At 66.1% G+C, this 16,018-nt stretch overlaps 1 protein-coding gene across 1 annotated transcript in view; it reads left to right on the forward strand.

Annotated features, from left to right (window-relative positions):
- The window catches only part of COL5A1 (collagen type V alpha 1 chain), a 112,810-nt gene that overhangs the window by 19,274 nt on the left and 77,518 nt on the right, over positions 1–16,018 (forward strand). The window contains exons 2-4 of the mRNA XM_054584787.1: positions 8,422–8,589; positions 12,389–12,602; positions 13,414–13,576. Of these exons, the coding sequence (XP_054440762.1) occupies positions 8,422–8,589; positions 12,389–12,602; positions 13,414–13,576 (545 nt within the window). The remainder of the gene's footprint in view (positions 1–8,421; positions 8,590–12,388; positions 12,603–13,413; positions 13,577–16,018) is intronic.

The following is a 16,018-nucleotide window of genomic DNA, read 5'->3' on the forward strand; positions in this document are numbered from 1 at the left end:
GGAGGGTGTGGGCAGCGCAGGAAGCAGGGCCTGGCACTGTGTATTGTGGAGCGGGGCTCTTGCTGGCCGCTTCGCGGAGGGAAGGGTCCCCCGTGGAGCCACGTGGGCTTTGTCCCCGTAACCTGAGGGCGGACAGGACCCTGAGAAGCCAAAGCTGTTTGAGCTTCTCATTGCACCTGCTGTCCGCGGCTTCCCCTGACGTTAGACCGCCCACGGCAGGGAAGCCGGGGCCCCGTTGTTCTGGGGTGTCCTAGTTCCTGCTTCCGCCAGGCCTCAGCGCAGTCTGTTGAGGGCTGGCACGCACCACTCTGGGGGGCAGTGGCCAGCTGGGGGTGTTCTGGTCAGGGCAGCTGGGGCTGCTGGACCCTGGACCACAGGGGCTTAGTCCAGAAGCGGTGCAGCCCCTGTGCTCAGGCCAGCCCGGCCTCCTGGGCCGTTGCTGAATGTGTGGACACCGGACGAATGAGCCAAGCTCCTGCTGCAGCTCCGCTAGCCCGATTGACAGGTGCCGCCATGCCGCTCGGGAGTCCCACGTGGAGCCAGGCTGTTCTGGAGCTCCCTCCCGGGGTGCTGGGCCTGAGCCAGGCCCTGGATGCCGCGGGCCCTCTGCCAGCCTGACCCCAACCGGCCCGCCTGGAATGGGCGGGCCGCGCGGGGCCTGCCGCGCGCAGAGCTGCCCCCGGCATGGTGGAATCCGGCACCGGTGCCGTCCCCTCCCCTTCCTCCAGAACAAGGGGGAATCCCCGCCAAGCAGCTGCTGCCTGGTTCCCCTTCCCTCTCGCGGGCTCTGCTCCGGGCGGGCACCCGTGTGCCCAGCCTGCCCGCCCCTCTGCTCGCGCCGCCTCGGTGCCTGCAAGGTGGCGGTGCTCAGCCGTGTCCATGGCCCTTTAAGGGATGATGGAGAGAGGGACACGCACAGTCATTTGTTCCCAGAAAGGCAGACGGGCGGCACCCATGGCCCCCGGCGGTGCATTGAGAAGCCAGGCACACCCTCCTGTCCCTCAGTGACATTTCCTCCCAGTTCGCAGCGGGGGCCCTGGTCTGGCCAGCGGCGCCCACAGCTCTCGGGGTGCCAGGAGCCAGGCCTTTCTGTGTGGCCGGGCTCCCATGACCGGGACAGCCCCACACCACCCCGCTGGGTGGCCGCATCGCCCGAGCCCGGGACGGCCCCGCCTGGGCCCACACTACAAGGTGGGGCTGCTGGCCGCACCGGGCGCCCCGTCTCCCTCCCTCCTCCACCTGCAGCCCTGCGGCCCAGCTGCTCTGTCCGGGTCCCTGTCCCTCGTGTGAGTCCTGTGGGCAGCATGACTTCCTTTCAAGTAACGGGGCGTGAGCCCAGGGTTCTCTCCTCCCCGGGAGGGCCACCAGGCTGGACTGTGGGTGGCCTCAGGCCGGGGGGCGGCACGTACGTGCATCTGAGCCTTGTGAGGGCACCCGGCCAGCAGCTGGCCACAGCGCAGGGGCGATGTGGGGGTGCCAGGTGTTGGACCCGTCAGGGCCACCTGAACGACAGGTGACGCCCGGAGGTTGCTGCCTTGGGCAGTGAGTTACAGGCCGGCCCCGCCTCTGTGCCTGGGGACGGGGAGAATTGCTGGCCCTGCGGCCCCTCCTTGGCCACGTCGTGTTCACAAGTAGAGCGGTGGCCCCACCCGCATCAGCTGGCATGTCGCCATGAGGCCTCCCACCGGCGACCCGTCTGTCAAAGCCTCTCAGAGCTCATGGCTTTGTGGCCGGGAAAGAAGGAGAGCTGTCAGGCTGGGCGGGGCCAATGATGCGGAGGGGCGATCAAGGACACGTCCCAGTTCTCAGACCTGGGAGCTGGGGCAGGGCCCGCTGGCGCCCTTGCCTGGCCCTGCTGGTGGCGGGGGCTGGGCAGCGACCCCCCTCCGTCACTCCGTCTCCCTGATGCGTCCTGAACTGCCTCGCTCCCCCAGGGGGACTGGGGACACCCAGAATGTCTGATCGCCAGGTGCACCCTGCCCGTCACCCCAGGCGCGCCCCCGAAGGCACCGAGCCAGAGGGAAGTTTGCAGAGACCAAGGAGTGGGACGCAGGCGTGACACTGCACCGCGTCTTGGGTCCAGAGGGACAGCAAAGCCGTCCCAGCTGGGGCAGCGGTCAGGGAGCGGCGGGTGTCCGTCGGAGCCTTGAGAAGTCAGGTCATCAGCTGAATCGTCAGGGGGACGGCACCCCTCCCGTCACTTGCCCGCCCGCCCTCCGCCGCCCAGCCTGGTCGCCTATCGCCGGTGCCTCCCGCCTCTGTCCGTCCGTCCGTCCGTCCAGGCATCCATCCATCTGTCCATCCACCTGTCCCTCCATCCACCCGCCACCCGCACACCATCCAGCCACCATCCACTATCCATCCCTCTGTCAACCCATCTGTCCATCCATCATCCATCCATCCATCCATCCATCCATCCATCCATCCATCATCCATCCATCATCTATCCATCCATCATCCATCCATCCATCATCCATCCATCCATCCATCCATCCATCCATCATCCATCCATCATCTATCCATCCATCATCCATCCATCCATCATCCATCCATCCATCCATCCATCATCCATCCATCCATCCATCCACCTGTCCGTCCATCCATCATCCATCCATCCACCATCCATCCATCCATCCATCTGTCCACCCATCCACCCTCCATCTGTACACCATCCAGCCATCCATTCCGAACCTCTGGGCTGACCTCCCAGAAGGGGCCACGTGGAGGCTGGTGTGGGGGTGGGCAGTGCGGGGGTGGGAGGGCCTTCGCCCCTCCATCCTGTGGGAGCTCTGGTTTTCTTTCTGCCTCCAAGAGGCGTAAGACGGGAACGAACAGGGGCAGCAGGGGAGCTGCCGTGCTCCCACGGGGCACTTCGGCGATGGTCACTGTGGGGTCCGCCGGGCCGGGCCCCTGCCTGCCCGTGGTTTACAGCCCAGTGAGGCAGCTGGACGCTGCTGGGGTTCGGGGACCCCGTCGTTGTGCTGGGCGGAGGGAAGGGGGCCTGGGTGGACCAGAGGCTGAGGGCGGCCCTGGTGCGGCCTGACCCGGCACGAGCCGGCTGTGAGTGCCCGCACCTCTCCTCTCTCAGGGCAAAGGCGGTGGGCCAGGCGTTACTGATGACTCTCTAGGTCTACAATTGGACGGTGTGAGAATTTGGAAGACAGAAACCTTGGCGGCTTTTTAGCGGGCTCTTAAATTTTTCCTTGAAGACCAGGATTTGACTCTGGACCAGGCAGATCACGCCCCTCTCTCTGTGCCCTCCGGCCCTGCGCCCAGGCCCGGCTGCCCCCCGTGCAGGACGGGCCACAACGCTCCAGGGCGGGGAGGCCTGGGGATGCCCCGTGGCCGCCGTGTCCCAAAGGAGGGGCCTGCTTCCTGGTGCCGGCGGAGTGTCCTGTAGCTGTCGCACCGGTCATGGCTCTGCTTCAGTGGTGAGGGCAGGTATGTGGACAGGGGCCGTCCAGGTGACCGCAGGCCAGAGACAGGCCCTGCCCAGATCAGCACAGAGGCCCTGAGTCACCGGGGTCAGGGGGCGGGGAAGGGCGAAACGACCCTCAAAAGAGATCCGGGGGCGTCCGCCCTCCCCTAACCCCTACCGGGCAGGCCTGCCAGGCCTGGGGCAGGCGGGGAGAGGGACTGCCCCCTCCACTGGAGGGCAGCAGGGGGCGCTGCTCCGGCTTCGGGGCCACCAGGCCCCGGGGGACTGAGAGGAAGGTCACCTCCTGCTGGGACCCCGGTCACCCGCGGCCGGCCCTGGCGCGCCCTCGGGCAGGAGCGTGGCCGCCTCGGCCGCTCCCCAGTCCCTCCCGCGGGCGCGGGGCCCTGTCCCCTCCGCCCAGCGCCCACGGGAGGTGGGGTCTGACGGATGAGTCCTCATCCTGCCTGTCACAGGTGGCCCTGCCAGTGTGCAGGAGCTGATGTCAGCCCCGCCTGCCTGCACGGCAGGCTCCACCCCCCTCCAGCTGGGACCTGGGGGTGAACGAGTAAACCCTGGAAGTGCGGGCGGGCGGGTGGGTCCTCTGCCTGTCGCTTTGTTCCGAAGCCCGGCTGGGTGCGGTCTCAGCTCTGGCCGGGCCGGGCCGCCGACGTTCGGCGGTGACTGGCAGCGGCTGCCGGCAAGGCACGGCGGTCCCTCTTGTGGGGTCGGCGTCAGGCCCTTCCGTCCACCGCCCTGCGCCTCCGTGTGCGCTCCTCCTGGGTGTCGCTGCAGCCGTCCCTGTGTCTCCTTCCGGGGTCCTCGTGCTGCCTTTCGGGCACGTGGCTGCTGGACGTCAGCCACGCATTTCCAGATCCCTCCTTGCGCCTCCGTGTGGGCTCCTTCCCAGGTCTGCGGGTGGACTTGGTGCCCGCCCAACCTGTGGAGCTCTGTGCAGCTGGGGGCCAGGTGAGGGGCCTTCCCCAGGCGCCCCCCAGAAGACGTGGTCTCTTGCAGGCCACACGCAGGCTCCCAACTCTGGGAGCCGGGGGCGGAGCCCTGTACTTCCGGCCCAGCTGAGTGGCCTTTCCTCTGGAGAGCGGCTCCGCCACAGGCGGGCTCAGCACAGGCAGGCGGGGGCGGGGGGAGAGGGCTGGTTTCAGGGGAGAGTTGGAATGCGGGAGCCAGGCGCTTGCCCAGGCCTGGGAGAGCTGGAGAAGCGAGGTCACAGGGCACGTAGATGTCAGAAGTCTCCACTGCTGAACCCTCTGGGACCGGCGCTGGGGGTCCCCGCCCTGGCACGCCGCCCAGACCCAGCAGCCAGGAGGCCGCGCCTCCCTCTCACATACCAGCTCCCTGGGATGCCGCCTGGTGCAGACTCATTTGCCCTGGAGCCCTGACCGCAAAGGGGTCTGGGACGTGTAGTTTCAGCTCCCAGGCCCTGCAGAGCAGGAAGACCCGGGGACGGCCTGAAAGGGGCCAGCGGAGGCCTGAGTGAGCCCAGGGGGGCGCTGGCGCCCGCTCCCCAACGTGGGGGCCCCGCCCACGGCAGGTTCCCAGCAGCACCAAGTGCACCCAGGCAGAGAGGGCAGGGCCAAGCACAGGGGCTGCACGGTCGGCTCCCTTCTGTCTCCACTGAGCAACGGGACGCGCAGTGGACCCCGAGGGAGGCCACCGGGGTCCTCGCTGGGCCGTCGAAGGGGAGGGAGCTGCCGGCCGAGCCCCGGGTGCGGCGCTGAGCTGGGGTCCCCGAGCGAGCGGCCGGCCTCTCGCAGGCCTGGGCTGGACGGGACCCGCCATCTTCGTGGGGGTGACGTGGGGCTCCTGGTTTCTCGAGAGGCTGCCCCTGACGGGGACGGGGCGCGGGGCAGGGGGGCCCCCGTCGTCCAGCGAAGGCCAGCCGCCGCGGAGGGCCTGTGCTGCCGGCTTCCCCTCAGGCGCCGGCCGCGCCTTTTGTAACATGTAAACACGCTCTTTTAGCTCGAGCCGGGGAGGCCCTGGCGGCAGGAGGGGTGGTGGCATCAGGCCTGGGAAGGTCTGGTGGCCTTTTCGACTTGTTGCAGCGGCGGCCTATAAACAGGTCCTGTGAGCTCCTGGGGAGCAGCTCTGCCGCCAGCAATCGAGAAAACAGGGCCTCGGGCCTGCGCGTCTGGGAAGCGCATCACGGGCCGCGATCTTTGGTTCCTCCCCTGGCCACCGCCAGGCTTGGCACCGAGTCCCAGAGATGAGCCAGCGCTCGGCACGGTGTCACGGCGGCAGGTGAGCCAGCGGCTGGCACGGCCGTCTCTTCCCACGGCCGAGTCCAGGCCTGGGGCTGTGCCGCGCACCAGGCCGGGCTCTGCTTCTGACGTGTAGGGGACAAGCCTCCGGCGGGGACCGCAGGGGGCCACGGGAGGGCCGGCCGGCGCTGAGCACTTTGGAGGTGCCGCAGATGGGCTAGGGACTGGCCACGTGTCCATGGGGCTGGGCTCTGGGCGGGAGCTGAGCACCACCCGGGAAGAGCGACGGAGGGGCGTCCAGAGGCAGGGACTCCACGCACGCGTGTGCTGGGCCCTCACTGCCCCTCCCTCCAGCCTCCCTGGCAGTGTCCTTACCGAGGTGGCAAATCCTTGTCCCCAGATTTGTGGTCTCTTGATTAAAGTGATGGAGGATGGCAGCAAGGCCACGCTGTAGTGATGACGCCTCTGGAGGCGGGGGGCTCAGGACTCTGGGACTGGGGGCGCTGCAGACCGGGCCGTGCTTGTGACAGCCAGGTGCAGCCTCGCTTCCCTCCTCCCGGTCTCCGCACGGGCCCTCCCCAGCCCGCGTGTTCCGCTCGCTCCCAGCTTGTCAGGGAGGCGGGGTGGGGGGGCGGGTGCAGGCACAGGGCACCACCTGCACCCCCGGCACCGTCCACAGCGCCGGCCCCGCCCAGGCCAGCCCGCTCAGGCACAGGGCTCTGTCTGTCTTGTCTGGACAGGCAGGGAGGCCGCACGGCCGCCTGCTCCCACCGTTGTGCCCAGCTCTAGCCACGGACGCCGGCGGCGGCGTCCCTCAGAAACTGGGGAAGGGGGATCCAGCGTTGGGGGTCCTTTCGCACCTCCAGATCTTCCACCCTCGTTAAAAAAGTGAGATTTCGCTCCAAGTGAGTCTCGGGCACATAGGAAGGCCAGCGAGCTGGTTGACTGACAGTTAAGGGTGGCCAGGGAGCCAAGGGGCAAGCTTTTGTGAATAGTGGGCACCGACCTTCCGGTAGCAGGCAACAGACTCAATCGCAAGTTGGTATCAGCATGATTGGGTTGGGCAGATGATCCGGCCTCCTTCAGGCGCAGCTTGATCCAGGAGCCCAGACGGGGTGGGAGGCTGCCTTTCTGCGTTCTCAGACGGGCCCTCCCCCACCCTGGAGACGGCCACCTGCAGCTCCAGGCTCAAAGTCCACGAGTGGCCACAGCAGGGCTCAGCGACGTCCTCCTTCCCAGGGGGAGAGTCCTACCTTGGAGCTGCCTTGGCCTGGCCCAGTCTCGGCCCACCCCAACCAACCTCCTGGGACGGGCGGCGCTGTGCTCTGATTGGCCAGATGAGGCTCAGGGGACCCAGTGGAGGGGGCGTGGCCAGCTCCCCGACCCCGGGGGAGTGCTGGCTGCTGGGTTCCCCAAATGCCCAGGGCAGCTCCCCAGCGGCTCTGGGCTCTGTCCCTCCGACTCCACGCGTGAGTGTATTTTCTCTGCGAGGCCCTGGGGGCCTCTTGTTTGTGGTAACATCACTGAACTTTCCTCGTGAAACCGGCTTTGTTTAGGGCGGATGCACAGAGGCCATCTTTTGGGCAGGGAGGCCGTTGAGCCCGGCAGTCCATGCGTGTCTTCCCCAGGCCACCGGCATCTCCCCTGCTCTGCTCCGAGGAGCCCTGGAGAAGGGTCAGGAAACTTCCGGAAGGCGTGCAGGGACCGGCTCCTCCCTCGCCCTTGGCTGCGCCCTGCCTGGCCTGGAGGCCCAGGTCCCCCGGGGCCGGCGGTGTCCCCCAGGACCTTTGGAAACGCGCAACACCCGAGTGTTTCAGGGGCACTGACTTCTTTTCCCTCAGGTGGTCAAATAAAAAAATGGCCGCAGCCAACACAACAGTAGCTGTTTGGTGTGATGCCCTGTCTTGAACCATAAACGTAGAGGTCGCATAGTAGAGTTGCATCTGAATCATTAATTCTTGGTACCAGAAATCCTTATATACGCACATTGGCACCCGAGTTTTTAGAAAGTCTCTTCGGTGCAAAAGGGGTAGGTAATTGCTATTATTATTATTTTTGGCAATCGATCAAAACGATGCCCTTTTTTTCTTTAATTTTGGGTCAGATTGGCAAAAAACATCTCTTTTGGTGGGCTGCAGAATCTTAGTAATGAGTTTGCGTGCCGTGAGATGCACAAGGTTGACGTTGCTGCTGCGGGCTGTTGGGGGGAAATTGCGTTTTCCTGGGATCGTGATGGGGGATAAACTACGCTCCCCGCCCTCCCCACCTGCCGCCCTCCTTCTTGGTCGCTGGGAAGCACAGACACTCAGAAGTTGTGGGACAGTTTTGTGGGCCGTCGGTGGCTCCCAGGCCCCCGGCTGGCCCTCTGCACGCCGCCTCCCTCCGCAGCCGGATCTCGTCCGGCCCCCCAGCCGCAGTTAGGGGTGGATTTCCCTGAGGCTGCGGGAACAGGTGTCTGGAGCTGGGGGTGGGGGGCGTCGTGTGTGCAGCAGTTGCCCACCGAGTGCTGGGGGGGAAAGGAGTGTTGACTCTGCGTCGGACGGGGTGGCCGCTCAGCAGAGCCCCCAGGGGTCTGCTTCTGGTGTGTGGACCTGCGGCGGGAACCCGGGCTGCCCAGCCGGACGTGAGCGCTTCTCCCAAGTGGGACCCCTGCCTCCGCCGGCTCCGGGGTCTGAGGCTGCTCTGCGCTGGCTTCTGGTGCACCTACCACCACCGCCCACTGCCCCCCGCACCCTGGGCCCCTGCCCGAGCCTGTGGCTCACCTCCACCTCCCCTTTCTCATTTCAGCTCAGCCAGCAGATCTCCTGAAGGTCCTAGATTTTCAAAACTTGCCTGACGGAATAACCAAGACAACAGGTTTTTGCGCAACACGGCGATCTTCCGAGGACCCGGATGTGGCTTACAGGGTCACGAAAGACGCCCAGCTCAGCGCGCCCACCAAGCAGCTGTACCCTGGTAAGAGACGCAAGGCAGTGTGCGTGTGTGTTGGGGGGGGGTGCATCTCCTCCCCCGCCTCTGGCCAGGGGCGCCTGAAGCTCGCTCGCTTCCCAGGACCCCCCCAAGTGAGCCCACTTGATCCCATTAGAGAGAGAGCCCTGCCCTGGCAGCTGTCACCGTGCACCACCCAAGGCGGGCGCGTGGGGCCTCGCCGTCCCCGCCCCGGCTCCAGGCAGGTGTATCTCCAGCACAGACAGGCTGCCAGGACCCCTGACGCATCGAGGGGGTCGCAGTTCCCGGGGGCGAGGTGGTGGGCGCCCTTGGGGTCACGGGAGAGGAAGTGCTTGCAGATGGAAGCTTGATTGGGAGCAGGGACACTCGGACACATGGCGCAGTCGCGACTCCCAGCGAGAGGGCGCGGGCTTTTCCTGGGCATCGACCGCCGAGCCCCACCTCTCATCGCCTACCCGGAGCGGGAGGGCGGGAGCGGCTGGGACGCAGCGTCCGCGTTTGTCGTCCCTGTCGCGGCCTGGCCGCGGGGACAGCACGTGACACCCCCTCCCCACCCCCCAGAGTTAATTACACGCTCGGGGCTTATCTGGATGGCGGTAAACAGGCCAGTGATTGATAACCCATCCCCGCCCCTTAAACGAGCCTGTCGTTCTGGGTCCGATCAGAAAGGGCCAGGGCACCTGGGGCAGCCGCCCACCTCGGGGATGTGTTGTGACTCTCAGAAGGCCGTGCCCCCTCCTCCTGGTGCCTTGAATGTGACCCGGACAGAGCTCGGACTGTCTTTTGACAAGGCATGTTCCCTGTCCATCCCGCGTCCCTCTGGGGCCCCCGGAGGACACGCTCACCGTTGTGGACACGCGGAGGTGCCCCCTCTGCGCCCTGCTCCCAGCAGCCGGCACTGCGCCCCCGCGTCCCCTGCGCCGTCCGTCGAATCCCCCGGGCGGGGCCGGCCCGTTCTGAGGACATCGCTCTGGGTGCACGGGATCGCTCAGAGCCTCCCAGATCCTTCAAGGTCTCAGGGAGCCCGGCTTTGGGCGCCCGAGTCACCCGGGGTTCAGCCGTCTGGCCTCGAGACCGTCTGCTCCTCATCGCAGATGGAGGCCACTGGCGGGCCTCTGCGTCGCTCCCCCCAGAGACGGTGGGGTCTCGTTTTCCATACGTCCAGAGAGGTGCTCCTTGACCTTCTGAGGCTCACCTGCTGCTTCGGCCGTGTTGCCTGCGTTCCGCCCCGTGTGCCCAGTTCGGGATTCCTGTCCCGGGGCAACGGAGAGCGCTGAGGGCCCAGGGCCGAGGTGGCTGGGCTGGGGACCCCAGGCCCGCGGCGCCGTGCCTGCCCTAGGGTTGTCACATAAAAGGCCGGGCTGTGCAAATACGGCGTCTCACCTCGGCGCTAACTGCAGCCCCCTCGCTGGGGCGCCTTCCATGTGGCCCATCGCCAGTTCAGGGTCGGGGCAGGACACCCTCGCTGGACTTTGGGTCCGTACGCCCGCCTCCCGCCTGCAGTATTTTGTGGCAGGAGGGCCCCAGGCTCTCGGGGTACAGGCTGGTTTTGGTAGGCCCCGGGGGAATTCCGGGCCGCGCGACGAGGCATTTGTAAGCCTACTCCCTCCCCGAGCTCTCAGATCAGGAGCTCGATTCGACTCTGGCAGGCCATCAGTTGCTTACGGGGTAGGAGGGGCCCACAGGCAGGGCCCCTCAATACCGCCCCAGGAACCGAGGCCGCTTGGGGCCTGTGGACGTGGGAGCTCCCGTGGACCCCTCTGTGGGCCCCCAAGCGCCGAGTCAGGGAAGTCTGTGGAAGGACGTCCTTTGAGGTCCTCGCAGTGTGCCCCTGTGCCCCTGAGCACAGCTCGGAATAACACGCCCTTGTCACTTTTGGCTTTGGCGTCCGTCGGCCGGAGGGTGGCTGAGTCCCGCGGCATCTGAGACGCCCGTGTCTGACGGGCAGAGATGAGATGGCGTGGTCTGGGGGCCACAGCGCGCCGGGGGTGCGGGTTGAGTCCTCTCTCCGTTTTGTTTGCCCCCCCACCCCCGCTAATTCTGGGGCGCTGAGACTCCCTTCCTGTCTAGGGTCCGAGGCCGGGCTGGACGTGACGGTGTCCCCCGGCCCCTGTTCCTGTCACCCTAGGCTTCCCTGCGTGGTGGCCTGAGGCCCCCGCCTCAGCCTCCCTCCAGCAGAACGCCCTGGCTTCGCAGGGTGCAGTTCAGTGGCACGCGCACTCGTTGAACTCCTGCTGTCTACCGCTCCTGCCCCAGGGCCCGTGGGCCTCCGCCCAGGCGACGCGGACCTGGCGTGAGGGGCTCTCACGGGCGTCTGGCTGGACCCGCTCCCCATGTGACGCTCCTCTGAGAAATAAAATGCGCAGCGACAGACAGACGGCAGCTCCATGCCCCCAGCCCGCGGGGTGGCCACGTGTGCCAGGGCCCGGCTCACGCCAGGACCGGGGGGACTGTCTCGGGTCGGGGGTGGCGATAAACCCCGTTAACAAGGAGCCCGGGGCCCGGCCGGGGGCCTTCCGTAGTGGCGCCTCCACCAAGGCTGGGAGCCCGCAGATGGATCTCCCAGCCTGTGTGTGACTGCGCCTCCAGGCCTCACGCAGCGCTCCGAGGTGGCCTTCCGGGGACACTTGGTTTCACTGTTCGAAACAGCTGTGCTCCTCCCACCCTCCCCCGCCCCTGCTCTTGCCCGAGCAAGAGCTCCCCGCCCTGGTCCTGCAGTGGCCGCAGAGGCCGCAGCAGATGTCCTCCCTCGCCCCTCTGCAGTCTCAGGACGCCCTTGGCCTGGACTTTGGATGTCCCCTTCTCCCCAGCGTGGCGCCCCTCAGCGGCTCTGCGCGGCCGACCAGAAGCAAGGCCGGTTTCCTGGTTGTGCAGCAGTTCTGCCAGCAGAGGGCGGCCATGGACAGCTTCCTTGCAGGGGCTGGCGCCTGGGCCATCTGGTTGACCTTGTTCCCGTCTGAAAGGAGCAGCTGATTATGGATCCTTTCCTCTAGGCTCCGAGCCAGATCTGCGGCCCCGGCTAGCACTGCTGAGCGTGAGCAGCTGCCGTGCAGGCTCTGCCTCTTCCCCGCGCCGTGCATCCCTCGGACCCCTCTGTGGGCGCCCCACTCCTGGCTGGTGCGGGGGTGCGCACGGTCCCCGGGTGCACTGCACAGCACACCGACCCGCCCTCCCTCACGCCCCAGGCGCCCCGTGGGCCCCCGGCTCTCGGCAGAACTGCAGGTCGCACACGGTGGCCGGAGAGGCGGTGGGCTGCCTGGGATGGAGTGTGCAGAGGCCTGGGGCGTGTGGGGCGGGGGGACGCAGCAGGCTTTGTTTCTTGCGATATCTTTTGTTTGGCGTGTCAACCAGCAAATGGCAAAAAGTGCAATTCCAGCCGATCCCCTGCCTCTTGCCCCTACAGCCCCCAGAGGGCACGGAGTAAGACACCCTCTGCTAGGCACGGCTTTGGGCGCCGGGGAGGGTCCAGCTGCATCTGAACAGCCCCGCCCTCAGGGAATTCAGGTTCTAGGAGGTCCTCATAAGGACCTCCACGCAGACGTCTTAGGTGTGGGGGCTGAGAAGACAACGTGGAAGGGTCACAGCTGGCAGGACCAGCTCGCCTTGCATTTGACCTGAGCCTGGAAGGGGTCAGGCTTGGCTGTGTGGGGACAGATGAGGCTGCAGGATGAGTTTGATCAGGGGGCAGCCGTGCAGCTGAGGGCTGAGGGCCCTCACACACAGCGGGTGGCCGGGGTGTGTGGGGCTGGGGGTGGGGGCGGCCGCAGGGCTTCTGGCCTCCTCTCACCTCCCTCCTCCGTTGCAGCATCCGCGTTTCCCGAGGACTTCTCCATTCTAACCACTGTGAAAGCCAAGAAGGGCAGCCAGGCCTTCCTGGTCTCCATCTACAATGAGCAGGGCATTCAGCAGATCGGCCTGGAGATGGGCCGCTCTCCGGTCTTCCTGTACGAGGACCACACCGGGAGACCGGGGCCAGATGATTACCCCCTCTTCAGGGGCATCAACCTGTCCGACGGCAAGTAAGTGGGCACCCCTCAGCGACCCGGTCCTGCTGGGGGGCCTGGGCATGCCCCCTAAAGCTGGCCGGCCGACCGGGGCCTCCCCGTGGGCTGTGCTGTCCAGCAGCAGGTGCCGAGGCACCCCCAGGTGCGCGCCCGGCGGAGGGAGCCCTGGGCTTGGAGTCCCGGGAGCCGGGTCCCGCTCTCTCTTCCCTCTGGGCCCCCGTGTGCCCTGGCCCAGTGCACGGAAACGCGCCTGCTGCCAGCCTCTGTGTTCAGAGGGGACGCAGGAGGTGGGGTGATGGTACCTGACTTGTTTGCAAAGGATTTAAGGAATCCTGACGGGCACAGGCACGTTAGGTGTGGGAAGGGACGATGAAGAGCAGGTGGGCCTTCCCAGGATTCTGTCGGGCACGTACCTAAACCCCGCCGGCTGAAAGGCACCCAGTGGGGGCCGACAGGTCCGAGGCCTCGGGCCAGGAAGGCCTTCAGGACACAATGCCTGAGTTTCTTATCACGGAGGTGCCTGGTTCCCATCCTCCCCTGTAAACGTGGTCCCTGTGGCAGCCTGCCGTTGGCTTTTGGGGTTCAGATGGTCCACACAAGGTCGCACCCCGGTGTGTCCCTGCGCGGACCCACGCTGGGAGACGGGACATCAGAGGCACCTGGAGGGTGGCGTGGGGTGGCTGGGACCGGGGCAGAGGCTCCGCCCCACCGTGACAGTGCTGGGAAACAGGGCTCCTCCCTCGGGTCCCCAGCCGTGGGCCGCGTGCTGCCTGCGCTGGCGTTCCCTGATGCCCCCCCTCCCACCCTGGCGTCTGCTGCTTTGCAGATGGCACAGAATCGCGCTCAGCGTCCACAGGAAAAACGTCACCTTGATCCTGGACTGTCGAAAGAAGGTCACCCAGTTCCTCGACCGCAGCGACCACCCCATAATAGACACCAACGGCATTGTTGTGTTCGGCACCCGGATCCTGGATGAGGATGTGTTTGAGGTGAGCAGGAGGGGCCGGCTGTCCCACGCGGCCCCTGGAACAGACACTGGTGAGAGAATGCAGGCCGACTCCTCCGGTCCTGCTTTTGCGGTGCCGAGGGCCTTGTGGACTCCACGGTCTGCCGGGGGCTCGCGTTTCTCTAAGTCACAGTGGGGCCGGAGGGCGTAGCTGTGACCCAGGGCCCCCCGGGGTGCCGGCCCGCAGGCACGCCCACGTGCTGGACGTGGGCCTCAGGCAGGCCCCGCAGACGTCTCTGCGCCCAGGCTGCTCCACCTGTGAACGGGGATCGCAGACGCGGCAGCTTCGTCGAGCTAAGGCCAAATCGCGTGAGGTCGCATGCGATCGGGGTGGTGCCCTGCCCCTCTCAGACGGTGAAGTGCTCGAGGGAGTGAGCGTTCTTGCTGTTCTTGCTGTTCGCCCAGCCTGCAGCGGGCGGGGGCGGGGGGTGGAGCCCGCATGGGCAACTGCGGAGCTGTCGGAACAGCCGCCTGTGGGGGGGGGCGGTGGAGGGCGGGGGGGGGCCCGGCGGAGGGCTGGGGAGGCCGGCGGCAGCCCTCGTACAGAGTGCAGTTCCAGGACGCTGAGCCCACGGGATGGCAGGATGGGCTGTTGCCTGCGTCCCACCAGCTGCGCCAGATTTTGCCAGTTACAGAGACCATGTGCACCCCCTGACCACAGACTTGGGGTGACCTGCAGGGCGGCAGGGCCATCCTCCACCACACAGGAGGCAGCTTCGGGGCTCTGCAGGGAGCCCGGGGGTCCCACCGACTGGGATGGAGTTTTTGCTGGTGTAGGTAAAGCGGGTGATATTGGCAAGCGTGAGGACGCGCGTTTGTAAAATGTGGGGACTAGTCATGACGCCCCGTGAGGTGTTGGGGCGCGTACCTGGGCTCGCGCGTGAAGTGCTCAGCCTGGGCGCCGACTCAGGGACCCGGGGCCGGGGTGGGGGGAGGTGTGCTGAGTGCCGCCTGTGTGCTCACACTGCGCCTTTTATTGGAAAGAGTCAGGGGAAAGCTTTACTGATCTTCAAAAGATTAGGACCCTAAAATAGTTCTGCCTCCTCGATGCTCTCACTGAGCCAGAAAAGCTGTCTTCCTGGCGCACACATGCACAAAGAGCCCGCTGCGCCTGGCACTGCCTGCAGCGGTCAGAGCCGGCGGGACCCGGCGCTGCCGTTCGCCGGCCTGTCTGAGACCTGGTGTCCCCCCTCTGTCCGGGGGGCAGGCCTAACACCGCCCCTGCGCGGTGGGTGTACGCGGCCCACAGCCAGCATTCCACAGCTGGCTGGTCCCTGCTCTTACTATTACAGAACGGAAACCCTTAATGCTTTTCTAAAAGAAACGGATCTCGAATTGAACAGCCTGTTTCCTGCTCTGATGGCCTCTCCCTCTGCGGCGGGGGGCCGCAGGGCAGGAATCTGTCCCAAATTCTGGGGGGCCCCTCTTTCCGGGAGCGGCTTCGATCTGAGTAGGAGTGGCGGCCCTGCCAGGGAGAGAGATGTTTGCTGACCACGCGTGCGTGGTGCGCGCTCTGAGGGGTGTGTGCTTCTGTAGCGCGGACTTCCTGGCTGGTCCCGGCCTGGGCGCTGTGGAAAACGCGGGCCGCCTTCCCCAGCGCAGACCGGTGGAGCTCCGGGGCGCCCTGGAGGCCCTCGACCACCTTTTTAAAAATTTATTTTTATTTTTTTTAAAGATTTTCTTTATTTACTTTTAGAGAGTGGGGAAGGGAGGGAGAAAAGGAGGGAGAGGCAATCCACATGCGGTTGCCTCTTGCGCACCCCCTACTGGGGACCTGGCCTGCAACCCGGGCCTGTGCCCTGACTGGGAATCGAACTGACGACCCTTTGGTTTGCAGGCTGGCGTTCCGTCCACTGAGCCACACCAGCCAGGGCTGTTTTTCATTTTTCCTATTTTTTTCCTTTCATGGGACAAAGTTGGGTGGGTCGGCCTCACATTCCCAGCCACCCTTCATCTTGTAGCAAGTGAGACAGAGTTTTTATTCCTTTTGAAATAAAAGGGATTCAGCTCACTTTGCACTTTACCACAGGGCGCCTAGAGGGGGCGCTCCCAAAGGAGGGGCTGGCACCGCCGGGCACGGCTTCTCCCGCAGCCACGCTCCTCGCCTGCAGGGGCGACTCCCGCGTTAAGAGCCAGTTTGCCCTGCCGCGCCGCGCCGCGCCGCGCCACGCGGGGGAGCCTGCAGGATTCTGGGAGTCTGGTGCACGGCCAGTTTTGTGCTCAGCGCTGTTCTCAGCGGGAACTGCCGAACTCGAGAGTCTGCTGGGGGCTGTGGGGCTGCCCGGAGCCCAGCGGTCCTGCCTTGATGTCGTGATGGACTTGGCGTGTGACGGTCGCCGCAGCCCCGGCATCTCTGTCCACCTGATAAGGAAAACCGTGTCCTCAGAGACCAGGCCACGACCTTCCCCACCCAGTGCGGGTCCCT

This window comes from Pteronotus mesoamericanus, unplaced genomic scaffold, assembly GCF_021234165.1.
Source record: "Pteronotus mesoamericanus isolate MK-2021 breed Mesoamerican mustached bat unplaced genomic scaffold, CSHL_Meso_final contig_78, whole genome shotgun sequence".
NCBI classification, from domain to species: domain Eukaryota; kingdom Metazoa; phylum Chordata; class Mammalia; order Chiroptera; family Mormoopidae; genus Pteronotus; species Pteronotus mesoamericanus.